General features: G+C 29.0%; 1 protein-coding gene across 1 annotated transcript in view; it reads left to right on the forward strand.

Annotated features, from left to right (window-relative positions):
• The window catches only part of l(2)k05911 (CLIP and Tryp_SPc domain-containing lethal (2) k05911), a 33,010-nt gene extending 19,661 nt beyond the window's left edge, over positions 1-13,349 (forward strand). Inside the window, exons 2-6 of the mRNA XM_075298028.1 lie at positions 5,473-6,608; positions 6,670-6,704; positions 12,489-12,624; positions 12,692-12,988; positions 13,054-13,349. Coding sequence (XP_075154143.1) covers positions 5,473-6,608; positions 6,670-6,704; positions 12,489-12,624; positions 12,692-12,988; positions 13,054-13,209 — 1,760 coding nt within the window. The 3' untranslated portion in view covers positions 13,210-13,349. The remainder of the gene's footprint in view (positions 1-5,472; positions 6,609-6,669; positions 6,705-12,488; positions 12,625-12,691; positions 12,989-13,053) is intronic.
• Positions 13,350-17,865: the final 4,516 nt, after the last annotated feature.

Genomic DNA, 17,865 nt, shown 5'->3' on the forward strand with positions numbered 1-17,865 from the left:
GGAGTCTACATTGATACTGTACAATAATTTTTGCCCGAGTTTATGGAGGTTTGCGCCTACCTTGAGGATCAAGTTGTTTTTCAAAAAGGCGGCAAACCCAAGCATACTTACAAAATAGTAACGAAATAGTTGTCGGAGCACAGTTCTCAAATGCTCAAAAGGCTACCACAAAGCCCCGATTTCAATCCCATCGAGAATTTATGGTCTCTGGTTAAGAGGTGCTTGAGATTACATCAAAGAGCACCAAAAATAGCGATGACATCTAAAGCCTAGTTAAGCACAATTAATCGGATATTACAAAGAATTACTAAAAAATTGAGTAGAGTTATGTCAAGACGAGTTAAAACCATAACTAGAAAAAAGGACTATGGGCTTAATACTAATAATGCAAAACTGGATCAGACTTACTTTTTAATAAATGCCTTAGTATAGGTATATAATTTATCGAAATGTACAGTTTTGTTTATCAGCAAAAAAAGTATAAATGAAATAAATTTTGTTGCAATTGGACTAAATAGCACGGTTACCACTTGAGACAAAAATAATCTACCAAAATCTGGAGAAAATTTTACCATAAGCTACCAAACAAAAAAATATTCTTTCGCAAAAATTTATATCTGCAGAAAGGTTTGTCAAAATTTTATTTCTGTAGACAAAAAAATTCATAGGAAATTTTATTTCTATAGACAATTTTGTCAAAATTTTATTTCTATAGAAAATTTTGTCAACATTTTATTTCTATAGAAAATTTTGTTAAAATTTAGTTTCTATAGAAAATTTTGTCAAAATTTTATTTCTATAAAAAATTTTCTCAGAATTTTATTTATATAGAAAATTTTGTCAAAATTTTATTTGTTAGCAAATTTTGTCAAAATTTTATTTGTATAGAAAATTTTGTCAAAATTTTATTTCTATAAAAATTTTGTTAACATTTTATTTCTATAGAAAATTTTGCCAAAATTTTATTTCTGTAGAAAATTTTGTCAAAATTTTATTTCTATAGAAAACTTTGTCAGAATTTTATTTCTATAGAAAATTTTGTCAAAATTTTGTTTCTATAGAAAACTTTGCAGAATTTTATTTCTATAAAAAATTTTGTCAGAATTTTATGGCTATAGAAAATTTTCTCAAAATTTTATTTCCATAAAAAATTTTGTCAGAAGTTTATTTCTATAGAATTTTTGTAAAAAATTTATTTCTATAGAAAATTTTGTCAAAGTTTTATTTCTATAGAAATTTTTGTAAAAAAATTTATTTCTATAGAAAATTGTGCCAAAATTTTATTTCTATAGAAAATTTTGTCAAGAATTTATTTCTATAAAAAAATTTTGCCAAAATTTTATTTGTATAAGAAAACTTTGTCCATGTTTTATATCTATAGAAAACTTTGTCAAAATTTTATTTCTATAGAAAATTTTGTCAAAATTTTATTTGTATAGAAAATTTTGTCAATATTTTATTTCTATAGAAAATTTTGTCAAAATTTTATTTTTATAGAAAATTTTGTCAAAATTTTATTTCTATAGAAATTTATGTATAAAATTTGTTTCTATAGAAAATTTTGTTAAAATTATATTTCTATAGAAAATTTTTTCAAAATTTTATTTCTATAGAAAATTTTGTCAAAATTTTATTTTTATAGAAAATTTTGTCAAAATTTTATTTCTATAGAAAATTTTGTCAGAGTTTTATGTCTATAGAAAATTTTTTAAAAATTTTATTTCCATAGAAAATTTTGTCAGAAGTTATTTCTATAGAATTTTTTGTAAAAAATTTATTTCTATACAAAATTTTGTCAAAGTTTTATTTCTATAGAAAATTTTGTCAAAATTTTATTTCTATAGAAAATTTTGTCAGAATTTTTTCTATAGAAAATTTTGTCAACATTTTATTTCTATAGAAAATTTTTTCAAAATTTTATTTCTATAGAAATTTTTGTATAAAATTTATTTCTATAGAAGATTTTGTCAAAATTTTATTTCTATAAAAAATTTTCTCAGAATTTTATTTATATTGAAAATTTTGTCAAAATTTTATTTCTATAGAAAATTATCTCAAAATTTTATTTCTATAAAAAATTTTGCCAAAATTTTATTTCTATAAGAAAACTTTGTCAATGTCTTATATTTACAGAAAATTTTGTCCAAATTTTATTTGTATAGAAAATGTTGTCAAAATTTTATTTGTATAGAAAATTTTGTCAAAATTTTATTTGTATAGAAAATTTTGTCAAAATGTTTTTTCTATAGAAAATTTTGTTAACATTTTATATCTATAGTAAATTTTGCCAAAATTTTATTTCTGTAGAAAATTTTGTCAAAATTTTATTTCTATAGAAAACTTTGTCAGGATTTTATTTTTATAGAAAATTTTGTCAGAATTTTATGTCTATAGAAAATTTTCTCGAAATTTTATTTCCATAGAAAATGTTGTCAGAACTTTATTTCTATAGAAATTTTTGTAAAAAATTTAGTTCTATAGAAAATTTTGTCAAAGTTTTATTTCTATAGAAAATTTTATTAAGATTTTATTTCTATAGAAAATTTTGTCAGAATTTTATTTATATAGAAAATGTTGTCAAAATTTTATTTCTATAGAAAATTTTCTCAAAAGTTTATTTCCATAAAAATTTTTGCCAAAATTTTATTTCTATAAGCAAACTTTGTCAATGTTTTATGTCTATAGAAAATTTTGTCAAAATTTTATTTGTATAGAAAATTTTGTCAAATTTTTATTTCTGTAGAAAATTTTGTCAAAATGATATGTTATTTCTATAGAAAATTTTGTCAGAATTTTATTTCTATAGAAATTTGTGTCAGAATGTTATTTCTACACACAAAAAAAATTTTTTCTGATTCAATCACGAAATTAATTGATCCAATTATTTTTTTAATTTAAATGTCTTCAATCACAGAAATGATAGTATCAATTAAAAAATTAATTGACAGTCAATTAAAAAATTAATTGATCCAATTAAATATTTAATTGATACTATTAATTAGTGTGATTGATTTTTATTTCAATTAAAAAAATTGTTGAGTCAATTAAATTTTTAATTGAATATTATAATATATCAATTAAGATTTTAATTTGAAAAATTTTCGTGAAATTTTTTTCTGTGTATAGAAAATTTGGTCAAAATTGTATTTCTATAGAATATTTTCTCAAAATTTTATTTCTATAGAAAATGTTGTCAAAATCTTATTTCTATAAAAAATGTTGTCAAAATTTTGTTTCTTTAGAAAATTTTGTCAAAATTTTATTTCTATAGAAAATTTTGTCAAAATTTTATTTCTATAGAAAATTTTGTCAAAATTTTATTTCTGTAGAAAATTTTGTCAAAATTTTATTTCTACATGGACGAAAAGACTGTTTTTTATATGTTTGGGTGTAAAAGGTATATGTTTGGAACTCAAATTTTTAACACAATATTTTTAGGTGCAAGCATATAATGTTCATAAACTAGCATAACATTTTTGGGACATATATGTTAATATGTTAGAACATATTATGTTTGGGACATAAAATGTTTGTAAATATAATATGCTTAGATGCAAACATATATTAATTTGGAAATAGCCTATACACATATATGTGTTTAGAAAGAGAGACCTAGAGAGTATGCTGCAAGTAAAATAATGGAAGTAACCAATTGGCGCATTAAAAATATGTTCACACAACGAAAATTTCATTAAAATTTTTTTCTACCAGTGTATGCCCTAAGTTGAAACATAATATGTTTGAACAATACAAACAATATTTTGTTTGGACCAATCATAAAAATATATATGATTGAAGCAAAATGTGTTTGGGGGTATATGTTACAGAAGCGATTTTTTTTGAGGGTGTATAGAAGATTTTGTCAGAATTTTATTTCTGTAGAAAATTTTGTCAACATTTTATTTCTATAGATCGCGAACGCTCTCAAGCGACGACCCGTGTATTCTCTGAAGCCATCCTAGTGTGCTTTCGTTTGGTTGATGAACGTCAGGCGTTCAGAGATAATGAAATCGAAGGGTCGGTCAACTATGGCGAAGTGGGTTGATCCCAGTAAAATGACGGATACGTCATTTATCAGACGCTAAAGATATATTTGGCGAACTTCTGCAATCACGTAGAATTCTCGTGGGGGCCTCTTCGCCCACCGTGCAAACTGTGGAGTCATCTATCTGCTCTGCCAAACTTATGACTCTCTGGTCATTACCCATCAGAGAATGCTAAAGTTCATGGTGGGCATTCAAGTCTCCTACCACAAATCGGCTATGCCAACACAATAGCCACTCAATGTTTGGGCTATAACCTGGTACTAACGTATCTCTGCAGCCCCAGACTTAACTGCTACCCCCACAGATTACATGTAGGGGTTACTAGTGTCTGACACATGCGGGATAGGTCGATACTCCACCTCCACTACTTGTGCGATGCTTATGTAGCACATTGTATCCATCACCATGGCGCAAGCTACTCGTGTCATTCAGCTTCGTCACTAAAAGTCGACCTCGGAGCCCGTTGCATTTAAATTGAAAAAACGTTGCACTTTCTCGACCTAGTACAACAATATTGGGTGTTAGATGATGGGGCGGAGAATATCGTTGTGTCGAGCGAGTCGCATAGCCTGATGACCCACTGCTGCTGTCGTTGACATAGCATCCTGTTTCGATGTTGAGCCGGAGCAATTCTCGCCTTTCCGTACCGGTTACACCTCACCGAAACCGAATGGTGGTGAATATGGTTTCGACAGATTGAACAGTACCATGGACCGGGGTTTCTCTCTATCCCGGTTCGGATCAAAATCAAAGGGAGAAGGCTCCCCGGGATGCACCTCCCCCAACACACAAAGATGGATGAAAAAACACGTACACTAATCTGGCTACCGCTGGCCGTTGGGTAGGACCGATGGCAACAATTTAGGCTATGATCCTATCGATGATAATCTGAAAAAAGCCCAAGTCTTCAATAATTTCATACGATATCCTTGGGCATCACAATTTGGAGGATTTTCAGGAGTACAACAATGGCCACCACCATTGCCTACTCATCCACCTGGGGTAACTAGTTGGCCACCACCAGTTCCAACTCATCCACCCAATCAATCCGGTGCATAGATACCGTCGCCGTGGGATTGCCTTCAATTTCTCGAACTATTCCACCCTAGTAAGAACCTAGGCGCCAGGAATCTAGGCTTCTGCATGGGTAGACCATAGCTATTCTTCTTATATTTCGACTCGCAAATTGACTTGCTTTAATTTTGTAACATTATTTAAATTGTTTTGTACAAAAGGGTCTAAATCTTCATGGTGGAGGATATACAAGTTCATGGAGGAGTATATTAAAGTTTCGGGGCGGGCGAACTAATTGGTGTATCTCAGGCAATCCTATCATATTTTAGATTGTGATCCTTTAATGAATTACCCCCACTGTCCTCTGTTTTTATGCAATTTAATTAAGAACTTGTCCTTCCTTACTTTTCAGCTTCTCCTTTATCATTAACCGGAGATTCCGAAGCACCTTCACTAAATCGAACCGGTCGCCAGCTATTCTATAGTCCTAATTTCTTCTACATACAAAATATTGGTGCTGAAGGCTCAAAATGTATTACATCTCGTGGTCTAGTGGGTGTGTGCATGGGTTTCAATAAATGTAGTCAAGAACAGAGCAGACGCAAGCGTCAACTAACTTTTTACACATTGGCTCAGTATCCACAATTTGTGCCCTATCATCAGCAACAACACCAACAAACCTACTATCCACAGCCGCAACCACAACCACAACAACAACCAGATGAATTTTGTACATTTTTCGATCAATATGCCCGAACAAATGCGGGTATTTGTTGTACCAGTATAAATAACATAACTCCGATAATGCCTGGGGAACAACCTCTACAGCCAGACGAGATGCCAATGCCAGAGAGACCTGAGGAGACAAGCACCATGAAAACAGATGAAGACAATAACACCGAAGGAGATAGAAAACCTCAAGCAATGGAAAGTTCTGAAGATTCCGATGTTTTGGATGCTCCTGAAAATTACAATGATTTTCAACCTGAACCTCCTAAATATGATAATACGGATTTTCAAGAGGGCAACAATATAGGCTATGATCCTGTCGATGATAATCTGAAAAAAGCTCAAGTCTTCAATAATTTCATACGATATCCTTGGCCATCGCAATTTGGAGGATTTTCAGGAGTACAACAATGGCCACCACCATTGCCTACTCATCCACCCGGGGTAGCTAGTTGGCCACCACCAGTTCCAACACATCCCCCCAATCATCATTATCCAACACATCCGCCCTCAAGTGGAGGCCAATATGTGCCACCCAACACCACAAAGAGGCCAGTGACTTCATTGACAACCAAACGGCCTACATATCCTGGTAGCCCTACCTATAGGCCAGTTGCCACAACAACAACTACAAAAAGACCCGTAACATCTGGTGGTAGTGGTGTTAATTCCAATGGATTGCCTTTGCAATGTGGTATGGTTGGTCCCGACCAAGAGAGAATTGTTGGTGGTACCAATGCCAGTCCCAATGAATTTCCCTGGATTGCGGTCATCTTTAAGTCGGGCAAACAATTTTGTGGAGGAAGTCTGATAACTAATGTAAGTAACAGGGTGGAAGTTTGAGTTGAAAATCTCTTTTAAATAAAAATTTCTATTGCAGAACCATATTTTGACTGCAGCCCATTGTGTGGCCAGGTATGTTGATGCAGATGTTTTATTTTTTTTGATACTCCTTCCGAAAATATTGCGGGTTGACCCAAACAACAAAAAACTAGGAAATGATGACGAAAGTCAGGAAAGTCGTGGGAATCATGACCAGGCACCTCTAGTGCCGATTATAACTTAGAACGCTTATCTACGTCAGTACCCTGTATTGGCGCCACATAGATTCCATCCCATTAGGTTAGGCTTGGCAAGATCGAGAGAGGATCTGAAATTCCGGGTCTCACGTCGGTATGGTTTGCGCTCTGACTCGCCTACCTCTAGTCTTATTCCAGGAATTCTGTATCTTTAATGAATTCCCTAATATAGCTCTCAGGGAACTGCCAATTTTTTTAAGGAAACATCTCTTCCGAATATTAGCAGTGGAAGATGTTTTATAAATACCACCGAGCAACTGTGGTGCAATGGGGGAGCCACCGTGGTGCAATGGTTAGCATGCCCGCCTTGCATACACAAGGTCGTGGGTTCGATCCCTGCTTCGACCGAACACCAAAAAGTTTTTCAGCGGTGGATTATCCCACCTCAGTAATGCTGGTGACATTTCTGAGGGTTTCAAAGCTTCTCTAAGTGGTTTCACTGCAATGTGGACCGCCGTTCGGACTCGGCTATAAAAAGGAGGTCCCTTGTCATTGAGCTTAACATGAAATCGGGTAGCACTTAGTGATAAGAGAGAAGTTCACCAATGTGGTATCACAATGGACTGAATAGTCTAAGTGAGCCTGATACATCGGGCTGCCACCTAACCTAACCTAACCTATATCACTGTCCTGTTGTCGTGATATATAAATTTCGTCATGCAGAAGGGATTGTTCAAAACTTTTAAATTTGTATCTGGCAACGAATTGGAGAATTCTGGGTTCCTAATCCGAATATTGGGTTAGGCGTATGTCAGCCGATATGAAACAGGGAACCTTAGATCCTTGTTTTATATACATTGAAATCTAGGTACCTCAATGTTAAGGCTTATGACAGCCGATATGAAACAGCCTAATTGGAAACCATTAACTACCTCTACGTAGAAGAATTTCTAGTTTCTTGTAAAAATGTATGAGATCATTAGTTTTACGCAAGTCCTATTGAAGAGCCAAAGTCATTTTTCAATAATTTACTGAGTTCTAAATTTCTTGAAATTGTATTTCTCTTAATCTCCCGAATTGCTTTTACTACTGGCTCTCATAAACAAATTATCGTACTTATATTCCATATTTCTCAGATGTCCCATGTTCCTCATAACTTCCATTCCTCCTAATACTGCTATCTCCTATCACAATGGACTGAATAGTCTAGTTTAGGTTAGGTTATGTGGCAGCCCGATATATCAGGCTCACTTAGACTATTCAGTCCATTGTGATACCACATTGGTGAACTTCTCTCTTATGCTGGTGACATTTCTGAGGGTTTCAAAGCTTCTCTAAGTGGTTTCACGGAATAGTCTAAGTGAGGCTGAAATTTAATCGGGCTGCCACTTTAACCTAACCACTTTTAATACTGCGAAGTTTCGTAGGATTCCAGACCCTCATAACGGAGTATTTCCGGAGCTCCTGTCCAGCAAAAATACCCATTAACAAATAATCTTGGAAGTTCTGATAGGTGTAACCGAAACCGTCCGATACCTCCGATAATGGAGGCATGGCTCAAATGCTTTTTTTTTAAACAGATACTGCAGGATTAAGCGGAAGAGTATCGCATAGCTCCCCTATCTTTTTTAGGTTAGGAGATGTTCTTTTGACCAAGAGCTCCCACGGAAACGAAACCATCCGGTAATGACAAGTCATTATTCAAAAGCATACGTTATTGCTGGTGTAAGGCTCAAACGGTCTTGGTAATCTGATACTGTAAGCAAAAGGGGAAGAGCATCGGATAGCACCCCTATCTTCTTTAGGTCGGATGATGTTTTCTTGATCAAGTGGTCAACAGCAAAGGGCTCTGAGGATCTGGCTGTCTTCTGGTCCACATGTATAAAGTCTATCTCATCTATTTCGAAATTTTATCTCGAAAAGAGGGAAATTTGCTCCAGTGAAGAAGTCCGTAAAGCTAGCACATAGGAGGGGATCTACATGCCAACTACTATTTTGTCTTGGGAGCCCAGCTGCCCCTCGAGCCAAAACTAATCTAAAAATAATTCTGTAAAAAAAAAATCTTTTAAAAAAAAATATATTTCTATAGAAAATTTTGTCAACATTTTATTTCTATAGAAAATTTTGTGAAAATTGTATTTCTATAGAAAGTGTGTCAAAATTTTATTGCTATAAAAAATTTAATCTTCGCAAATTTTTAAAAGAAATAAAATTTTCTATAGAAATAAAATTTTGACAAAATTTTCTATAGAAATAAAATTTTGACAAAATTTTCTATAGAAATAAAATTTTTACAATATTTTCTATAGAAAAAAATGTTGACAAAATCTCCTATAGAAATACAATTTTGACAAAATCTCCTATAGAAATAAAATTTTGACAAAATTTTCTAAAGAAATACAATTTTGAAAAAATTTCCAAAGAAATAAAATTTTGACAAAATTGTCTATAGAAATAAAAAGTTCCCAAAATTTTTCTATAGAAATAAAATTTTTACAAAATTTTCTATAGAAATAAAATTTTTACAAAAATTTCTAAGAAATAAAATTTTGGCAAAATTTTCTATAGACATATTCTAAAAAAGTAATTCTATAAAATTCTATAATAAAATTTGGAGGCATATTTCTATAGAAATAACATTTTGAGGAAATTTTGTATAGAAATAAAATTGTGGCAAAATTTTCTACGGAAAAAAATTTTCTATAAAACTTAGAATTTGATAAAATTTTCTATAGAAATAAAATTGTGACAAATTTTTCTAAGAAATAAAATTTTGAAAAAATTGGCTATAGAAATAAGATTTTGACAACATTTTCTATAGAAATAAAATTTTCACAAAATTTTCTATAGAAATAAAATTTTTACAAAATATTCTAAGAAATAAAATTTTTACAAAATTTTCTAAGAACTAAAATTTTAACAAAATCTTTTATAAAAAGAAATAAAAATTTGACAAAATTTTCTATAGAAATAAAATTTTTACAAAATTTTCTAAGGAATAAAATTTTGACAAAATTTTCTATAGAAATAGAATTTTGAAAAAAATTCCAAAGAAATAAAATTGTTACAAAATTTTCTAAGAAATAAAATGTAGACAAAAATTTCCAAAGAAATACAATTTTTACAAATTTTTCTAAGAAATAAAATTTTGACAAAACCTTCTATAGAAATAAAATTTTGAAAATTTTGATATTTTTTATAGAAATAAAATTTTTTATTTCTTAAAAATTTTGAAAAAATTTTATTTCTATAGAAAATTTTGTCAACATTTTGTTTCCATAGAAAATTTTGTGAAAATTGTATTTCTACAGAAAGTTTGTCAAAATTTTATTTCTTTGGAAATTTTTGTCAACATTTTATTTTTTAGAAAATTTTCTAACAGTTTTATTTCTGTGGACATTTTTTCAAAGTTCTATTATTATGTCAAACTTTTATTCCTTAGAAAATTTTGTAAAATTTTTATTTCTGTAGAAAATTTTGTCAAAATTTTATTTCTATAGACAATTTTGTCAAAACTTTATTTCTTTCTATAAAAGATTTTGTCAACATTTTATTTCTACAGAACTAAAATTTTGACAAAATTTTCTAAATAATATAGAAATAAAATTTTGGTCGAATATTCTATAGAAAAAAATTTCGACAAAATTTTCTATAGAAACAAAATTTTGACTAAATGTTCTATAGAAATAAAATTTTGACAAAATTTTCTATAGAACTAAAATTTTTAAAAAAATTTCTAAGAAATAAAATGTTGACAAATTTTATTTCTATAGGAAATTTTGTCAAAATTTTATTTTTATAGAAGATTTTGTCAAACTTTTATTCCTTAGAAAATTTCGTAAAATTTTTATTTCTATACAAAATTTTGTCAAAATTTTATTTCTATAGACAATTTTGTCAAAATTTCATTTCTTTCTATAAAAGATTTTGTCAACATTTTATTTCTATAGAACTAAAATTTTAACAAAATTTTCTAAATAATATAGAAATAAAATTTTGGTCGAATATTCTATAGAAAAAAATTTCGACAACATTTTCTATAGAAACAAAATTTTGACTAAATTTTCTATAGAAATAAAATTTTGACAAAATTTTCTATAGAAATAAAATTTTGACAACATTTTCTACAGAAATAAAATTTTGACAAAATTTTCTATAGAACTAAAATTTTTAAAAAATTTTCTAAGAAATAAAATTTTGACAAAATTTTCTATAGAAATAAAATTTTGACAAAATTTTCTATAGAAATAAATTTTTGATAAAATTTTCTATAGAAATAAAATGTTGACAAAATCTTCTATAAAAATAAAATTTTGACAAAATTTCCTATAGAAATAAAATTTTGACAAAATATTCTATAGAAATAAAATTTTGGTCGAATATTCTATAGAAACAAAATTTTGACTAAATTTTCTATAGAAATAAAATCTTGACAAAATTTTCTATAGAAATAAAATTTTGACAACATTTTCTACAGAAATAAAATTTTGACAAAATTTTCTATAGAACTAAAATTTTTAAAAAATTTTCTAAGAAATAAAATTTTGACAAAATTTTCTATAGAAATAAAATTTTGACAAAATTTTCTATAGAAATAAATTTTTGATAAAATTTTCTATAGAAATAAAATGTTGACAAAATCTTCTATAAAAATAAAATTTTGACAAAATTTCCTATACAAATAAAATTTTGACAAAATATTCTATAGAAATAAAATTTTGGTCGAATATTCTATAGAAATAAAATATTGGCAAAAATTTTCAATAGAAATAAAATTTTGACAAAATTTTCAATAGAAATAAAATTTTGACAAAATTTTCTATAGAAATAAAATTTCGACAAAATTTTCTAGAGAAATAAAATGTTGACTATATTTTCTATAGAAATAAAATGTTGACAACATTTTTTACAGAAATAAAATTTTGACAAAATTTTCTGTAGACATATTACAAAAAAAGTAATTCTATAGAATTCTACAGAAATAACATTTTGATGAAATTTTCTATAGAAATAAAATTTGGAGGAAAATGTCGATGGAAATAAAATTTTGAGAAAATATTGTATAGAAATAAAATTATGTCAAAATTTTCTGTAGAAATAAAATGTTGACAAAATTTTCTATAGATATAACATTATGTCAACATTTTCTGTAGAAATAAAATTTTGACAAAATTTGCTATAGAAATAAAAATTTGACATATTTTTTATAGAAATAAAATTGTGGCAAAATTTTCTATGGAAATAAAATTTTCTATAAAAATTAGATTTTGATAGAATATTCTATGGAAATAAAATTTTGACAATATTTTCTATAGAAATAAAATTTTGTCAAAATTTTCTGTAGAAATAAAATTGTGGCACAATTTTCTATAGAAATAAAATAGTGGAACATTTTTATATAGAAATAAAATTGTGGCAACATTTTCTATAGAAATAAAACTTTGGTAAAAGATTCAAAAGAAATAAAATTTTGGTGAAATTTTCTATAGAAAAAATTATGACAAAATTTTCTATAGAAATTAAATTTTGACAAAATTTTCTATAGAAATAAAATTTGGACTTAATTTTCTATAGAAATAAAATTTTGACAAAAGTTTCTATAGAAATAACATTTTGATAAAATTAAACTACTTCTCTTTCCCATAACCATCAACGATTTTCTCACGTTTTTTCCTTCCAGAATGACTTCATGGGACGTTGCTGCTCTTACTGTCCATTTGGGTGATTATAACATACGCACCGATTATGAAGTTAAACATGTCTCGCGTAGAGTGAAACGTCTAGTACGACATAAAGGATTCGACTTCAGTACTTTGGTAAGAATTACTTTAAGATTTTATTAGTAACATTTGCTCAGATCAATCTCTCATATCCCCCTTGCAGCACAATGATATTGCCATTTTGACTTTAAGTGAACCTGTAAAATTCACAAAAGAAATTCAACCTGTATGCCTGCCTACATCACCAGCTCAACAAAGAAGTTCCTATAGTGGCCATCTAGCTACAGTAGCTGGTTGGGGAAGTTTACGTGAGAATGGTCCCCAACCATCAATTTTGCAAAAGGTACAAATTCCAATTTGGAACAATGCTGAATGTGCTTCGAAATATGGAAGAGCTGCTCCGGCTGGTATTATTGAATCGATGGTTTGTGCTGGTCAAGCAGCTAAAGATTCTTGTAGTGTAAGTAATAAAGGCTGAAGCATTAAGACCTCATATATAAAACAAATATCCTCCATCCTTTTTAGGGTGATTCTGGTGGTCCCATGACGGTTAACGAAGGTGGCCGTTTTGTTCAAGTTGGTGTTGTTTCCTGGGGCATTGGCTGTGGTAAAGGACAATATCCTGGTGTATATACCCGTGTTACCTCTCTGTTGCCTTGGATCTATAAGAATATTAAATAAGAAGCCAATAACGATTTACGACATCTTTTAACGAATCCATAAAGCAAACGTAGTGAAATATACGTATAGGTTTATGATCCAAATTTTGCGAAATACATTGTAAAAGTGATATTTTTTCTAAATAAATTGAACATATATGAAAAAAAAAAAACAAAATAATTATATGAGCAACAAAAATATGTGGATTATAAGACGTGAACCACAGTTGTGGGTAAAAAAAATTCTATTCCAGATACAGACAAGTATCAAAGTGGTATGTAGAACTCAGTTGTGTATAGATATAAAATGTTGACAAAATGATCTATAGGCATAAAATTGTGACTAAATTTTCTAAACAAATAAAATGTTGACGAAGTTTTCTATAGAAATAAAATATAGAAATAAAATTACATGATGCGTCAACTACTTTGGTAATATATCACAATATTTTTTCTCAGCATGGCATATGACTTATTTAGATCTGGGGTTCTGAATGAGAACCAGGAGAAGATATAATAATGTCTGTCCTGACCAGAGGAACCAATGTACAGAACCAAGTTTGCAGGGAAAGATCTATCTGATAGAGTTAGGTACTTAAGAGAATTTTTTTTATAGGAAACCTAATTGGAAATAAAATTTTGGAACATTTTATACAAAAATAAAATTTTGACAAAATTTTCTATAGCAATAAAAATTTTGACAAAATTTTTCTATAGCAATAAACTTTTGACAAATATTTCTTTATAAATAAAATTTTGTAAAAAAATCTATAGATATAAAATTCTGACAACATTTTCTTTAGAAATGAAATTTTGACAAAATTTTCTACGGAAATAAAATTAAAAAAAAAAATTTCTATAGAAATAAAATTTTGAAAAATTTTCTATACAAAAAAATTTTTGAAAAAATCTATACAACTAAAATTTTGACAAAATTTTCTATACAAATAAAATCTTGACAAACTTTTCTATAGAATTAAAATTTTGACAAATTATTCTATACAAATAATACTTTGACAAAATTTTCCATGTAAGTAAAATTTTGACAAAATTTTCTATAGAATTAAAATTTTGACAACATTTGCTATAGATATAAAATTTTTACAAATATTTCTTTATAAATAAACTTTTAATAAAATTTTCTATAGAAATAAAATTTTGACAACATTTTCTATAGAAATGAAATTTTGACAAAATTTTCCATAGAAGTAAAATTTTGAACAAATTTTCTATAGAATTAAAATTTTGACAACATTTGCTATAGATATAAAATTTTGAAAAAAATTTGTATAAAAATAAAATTTTTACACTTTTTTAAAGAAATAAAGTTAAATATTTACTAGGGCTTCGTTCGGGATAAATCCCGTCCAGAAATCCCAGGATTTTTGGAACGGGAGAGAGAAGTTCACCACTGTGGTATCACAACGGACTGAATAGTCTAAGTGAGCCTGAAATATCGGGCTGCCACTTACCTAACCTTCTATAGAAATACAATTTTGACAACATTTTTTATAGATATTCTATAGAAATAAAATTTTTACAAAATTTTCTATGGAAATACGATTTTGAAAAAATTTTCTATACAAGTAAAATTTTGACAAAATTTTCTATAGAAATAAAATTTTGACAAAATTTTTCATAAAAATAAACTTTTGACAAAATTTTCTATAGAATTAAAATTTTGACAATTTTTGCTATAGATATAAAATTTTGACAAAATTTTTTATAAAAATTAAATTTTTAAATTTTTTTACAGAAACAAAATTAAATACTTACTAGGGCTGTCCTTCGGGATAAATCCCGTCCCGAAATCCCAGGATTTTTGGGACGGGAGAAAGAAATTCACCACGGAGGTATCACAATGGACTGAGTAGCCTAAGTGAGCCTGAAATATCGGGCTGCCACTTGCCTAACCTTCTATAGAAATACAATTTTGACAACATTTTCTATAGATGTAAAATGTTGACAACATTTCTTATAGAAGTAAAACTTTGAAAATATTTTCTATAGGATTAAAATTTTGACAAAATTTTCTATACAAATAAATTTTGACAAAATTTTTTATAAAAACAAGTAAGGAAAGTCTAAAGTCGGGCGGGGTCGACTATATTATACCCTGCACCACTTTGTAGATCTAAATTTTCGATACCATATCACATCCGTCAAATGTGTTGGGGGCTATATATAAAGGTTTGTCCCAAATACATACATTTAAATATCACTCGATCTGGACAGAATTTGATAGACTTCTACAAATCTATAGACTCAAAATTTAAGTCGGCTAATGCACTAGGGTGGAACACAATATTAGTAAAAAATATGTGAAACGTTTAAATCTGAAGCAATTTTAAGGAAACTTCGCAAAAGTTTATTTATGATTTATCGCTCGATATACATGTATTAGAAGTTTAGGAAAATTAGAGTCATTTTTACAACTTTTGGACTAAGCAATGGCGATTTTACAAGGAAAATGTTGGTATTTTGACCATTTTTGTCGAAATCAGAAAAACGTATATATAGGAGCTATATCTTAATCTGAACCGATTTCAACCAAATTTGGCACGCATAGCAACAATGCTAATTCTACTCCCTGTGCAAAATTTCAACTAAATCGGAGTTAAAAATTGGCCTCTGTGGTCATATGAGTGTAAATCGGGCGAAAGCTTTATATGGGAGATATATCCAAATCTGAACCGATTTCAACCAAATTTGGCACGCATAGTTACAATGCTAATTCTACTCCCTATGCAAAATTTCAACTAAATCGGAGCAAAAAATTGGCCTCTGTGGGCAAATGAGTGTAAATCGGGCGAAAGCTATATATGGGAGCTATATCTAAATCTGAACCGATTTGGCTGATATTTTGCAAGTTTTTCGAGACCCATAAATATTCGGATGTACGGAATTTTGAGGAAGATCGGTTGATATACACGCCAATTATGACCAGATCGGTGAAAAATATATATGGCAGCTATATCTAAATCTGAACCAAATTTTAGGACAATCGGACTAAAACTGCGAGCTGTACTTTGCACACCAAAATACATCAACTGACAGACAGACAGACGGGCATCGCTAAATCGACTCAGAATTTATTTCTAAGCCGATCCGTATACTAAAAGGTTGGTCTATGATTACTCCTTCTTGGCGTTACATACAAATGCACAAACTTATTATACCCTGTACCACAGTAGTGGTTAAGGGTATAATAAAATTTTGACAATTTTTTTACAGAAATAAAATTAAATACTTACTAGGGCTGTCGTTTGTGATAAATCCCGTCCCAGGATTTTAAAATTTTCTCAAAATAAAATTTTGACAAAATTTTCCATAGAAATAAACTTTTGACAAAATTTTCTATAGAATTAAAATTTTGACAAAAATTTTTATAAAAAAAAGTTTTGACAATTTTTTTTACAGAAGTAAAATTAAATACTTACTAGGGCTGTCGTTCGGGATAAATCCCGTCCCAAAATACCCCGCGAGTTTTAATATCGGAATTTTTCGGGATCCCTAAAAAATAATCCAAATTTGTTAAACTTGTGGCCTCTTAGTCTTCATTCAGTGCCCTTAGTTTTCATACCCGATAAATTCAGTTAATAAACATTTATGATACACGTTGAATAAGAATTTATTATACATAAAAAACACAATTTCATCCTCCTTTGAACCACGAATTCGTGCCACTTAAAATAAAAAACAATTATAAAAGATCCATCGAAAATGTGGCAAGATCGCGTTTATCTTATATTTGTAAGAAGTTACTTAAAACTATGAGGTACAAAAGGATTAACACAAGTGTAGGAAAACATACTTGGTCTATTTTGATATGAAAATGATTTTGAACTTATTTTTTTCCTAATTTTTTCTCTTTTGCTTTTCTTCATATGGGTGAGTTAGACTAAACGTTTAAAACAAAATTGGTTTAATGTACAACAATTTTTCGGAGCTGTAGAATTATTACTTAAAATATTTAAAGAATTCCGAAAATTATGGGATCCCGAAAAAAATTCCGGGATTCTATATTTTGAAATACTGAGTCTCGGGAGTGATAAAAATCGACCCGATTAACAGTCCTAACCCTCTGTATCATAGTGTAGACTGTAGGCAACATACCGTTCGAATGCCTCAAAATTAATAGAAATAACTTCTTTAGCTCAATCACGCACTGTATCCCGTGGTTTACATACTGAGCTAATAAACTTGTAAAAATAGAACAATTAGGTGGCACTACTTGTTGGAAATTGAAATTTCTTTATTGACTATTGGTATTTACGAACAAGTTCCGGTTTGCTGTGACTTCAAAAAATAATAAAAATTGTTGTGCTTGTGTTTTGTGTGTAATCTTGATAAATTGGAGAGGTAAGTGTTTGAGCTTTATTGTAGAATGTTCTTTTTGGAATATTTTTACGTTTTTTTTTTGTTTTTGGTGGCAAATAATGTTTGGGAATTTCTCTTCAAACAATAAAAATAAATGAAAATTAAAAAAATACGTGTATTTTATTTTATTTAATTTTTTTTTTTTTGTTATCATCTCCAATACAAAAAATCGTATAAATCGGAGTTCATGACTGATAGAGGGCTAATATTTACACAACGCATTGTCATAATATCACCAAACCATATTAAATCAGAAACGATTAGTACTTTACTAGTAGTGACATCTGACGGGTAATGA

Source organism: Haematobia irritans, chromosome 2 (genome assembly GCF_050003625.1).
Source record: "Haematobia irritans isolate KBUSLIRL chromosome 2, ASM5000362v1, whole genome shotgun sequence".
Taxonomy (NCBI): Eukaryota; Metazoa; Arthropoda; class Insecta; order Diptera; family Muscidae; genus Haematobia; species Haematobia irritans.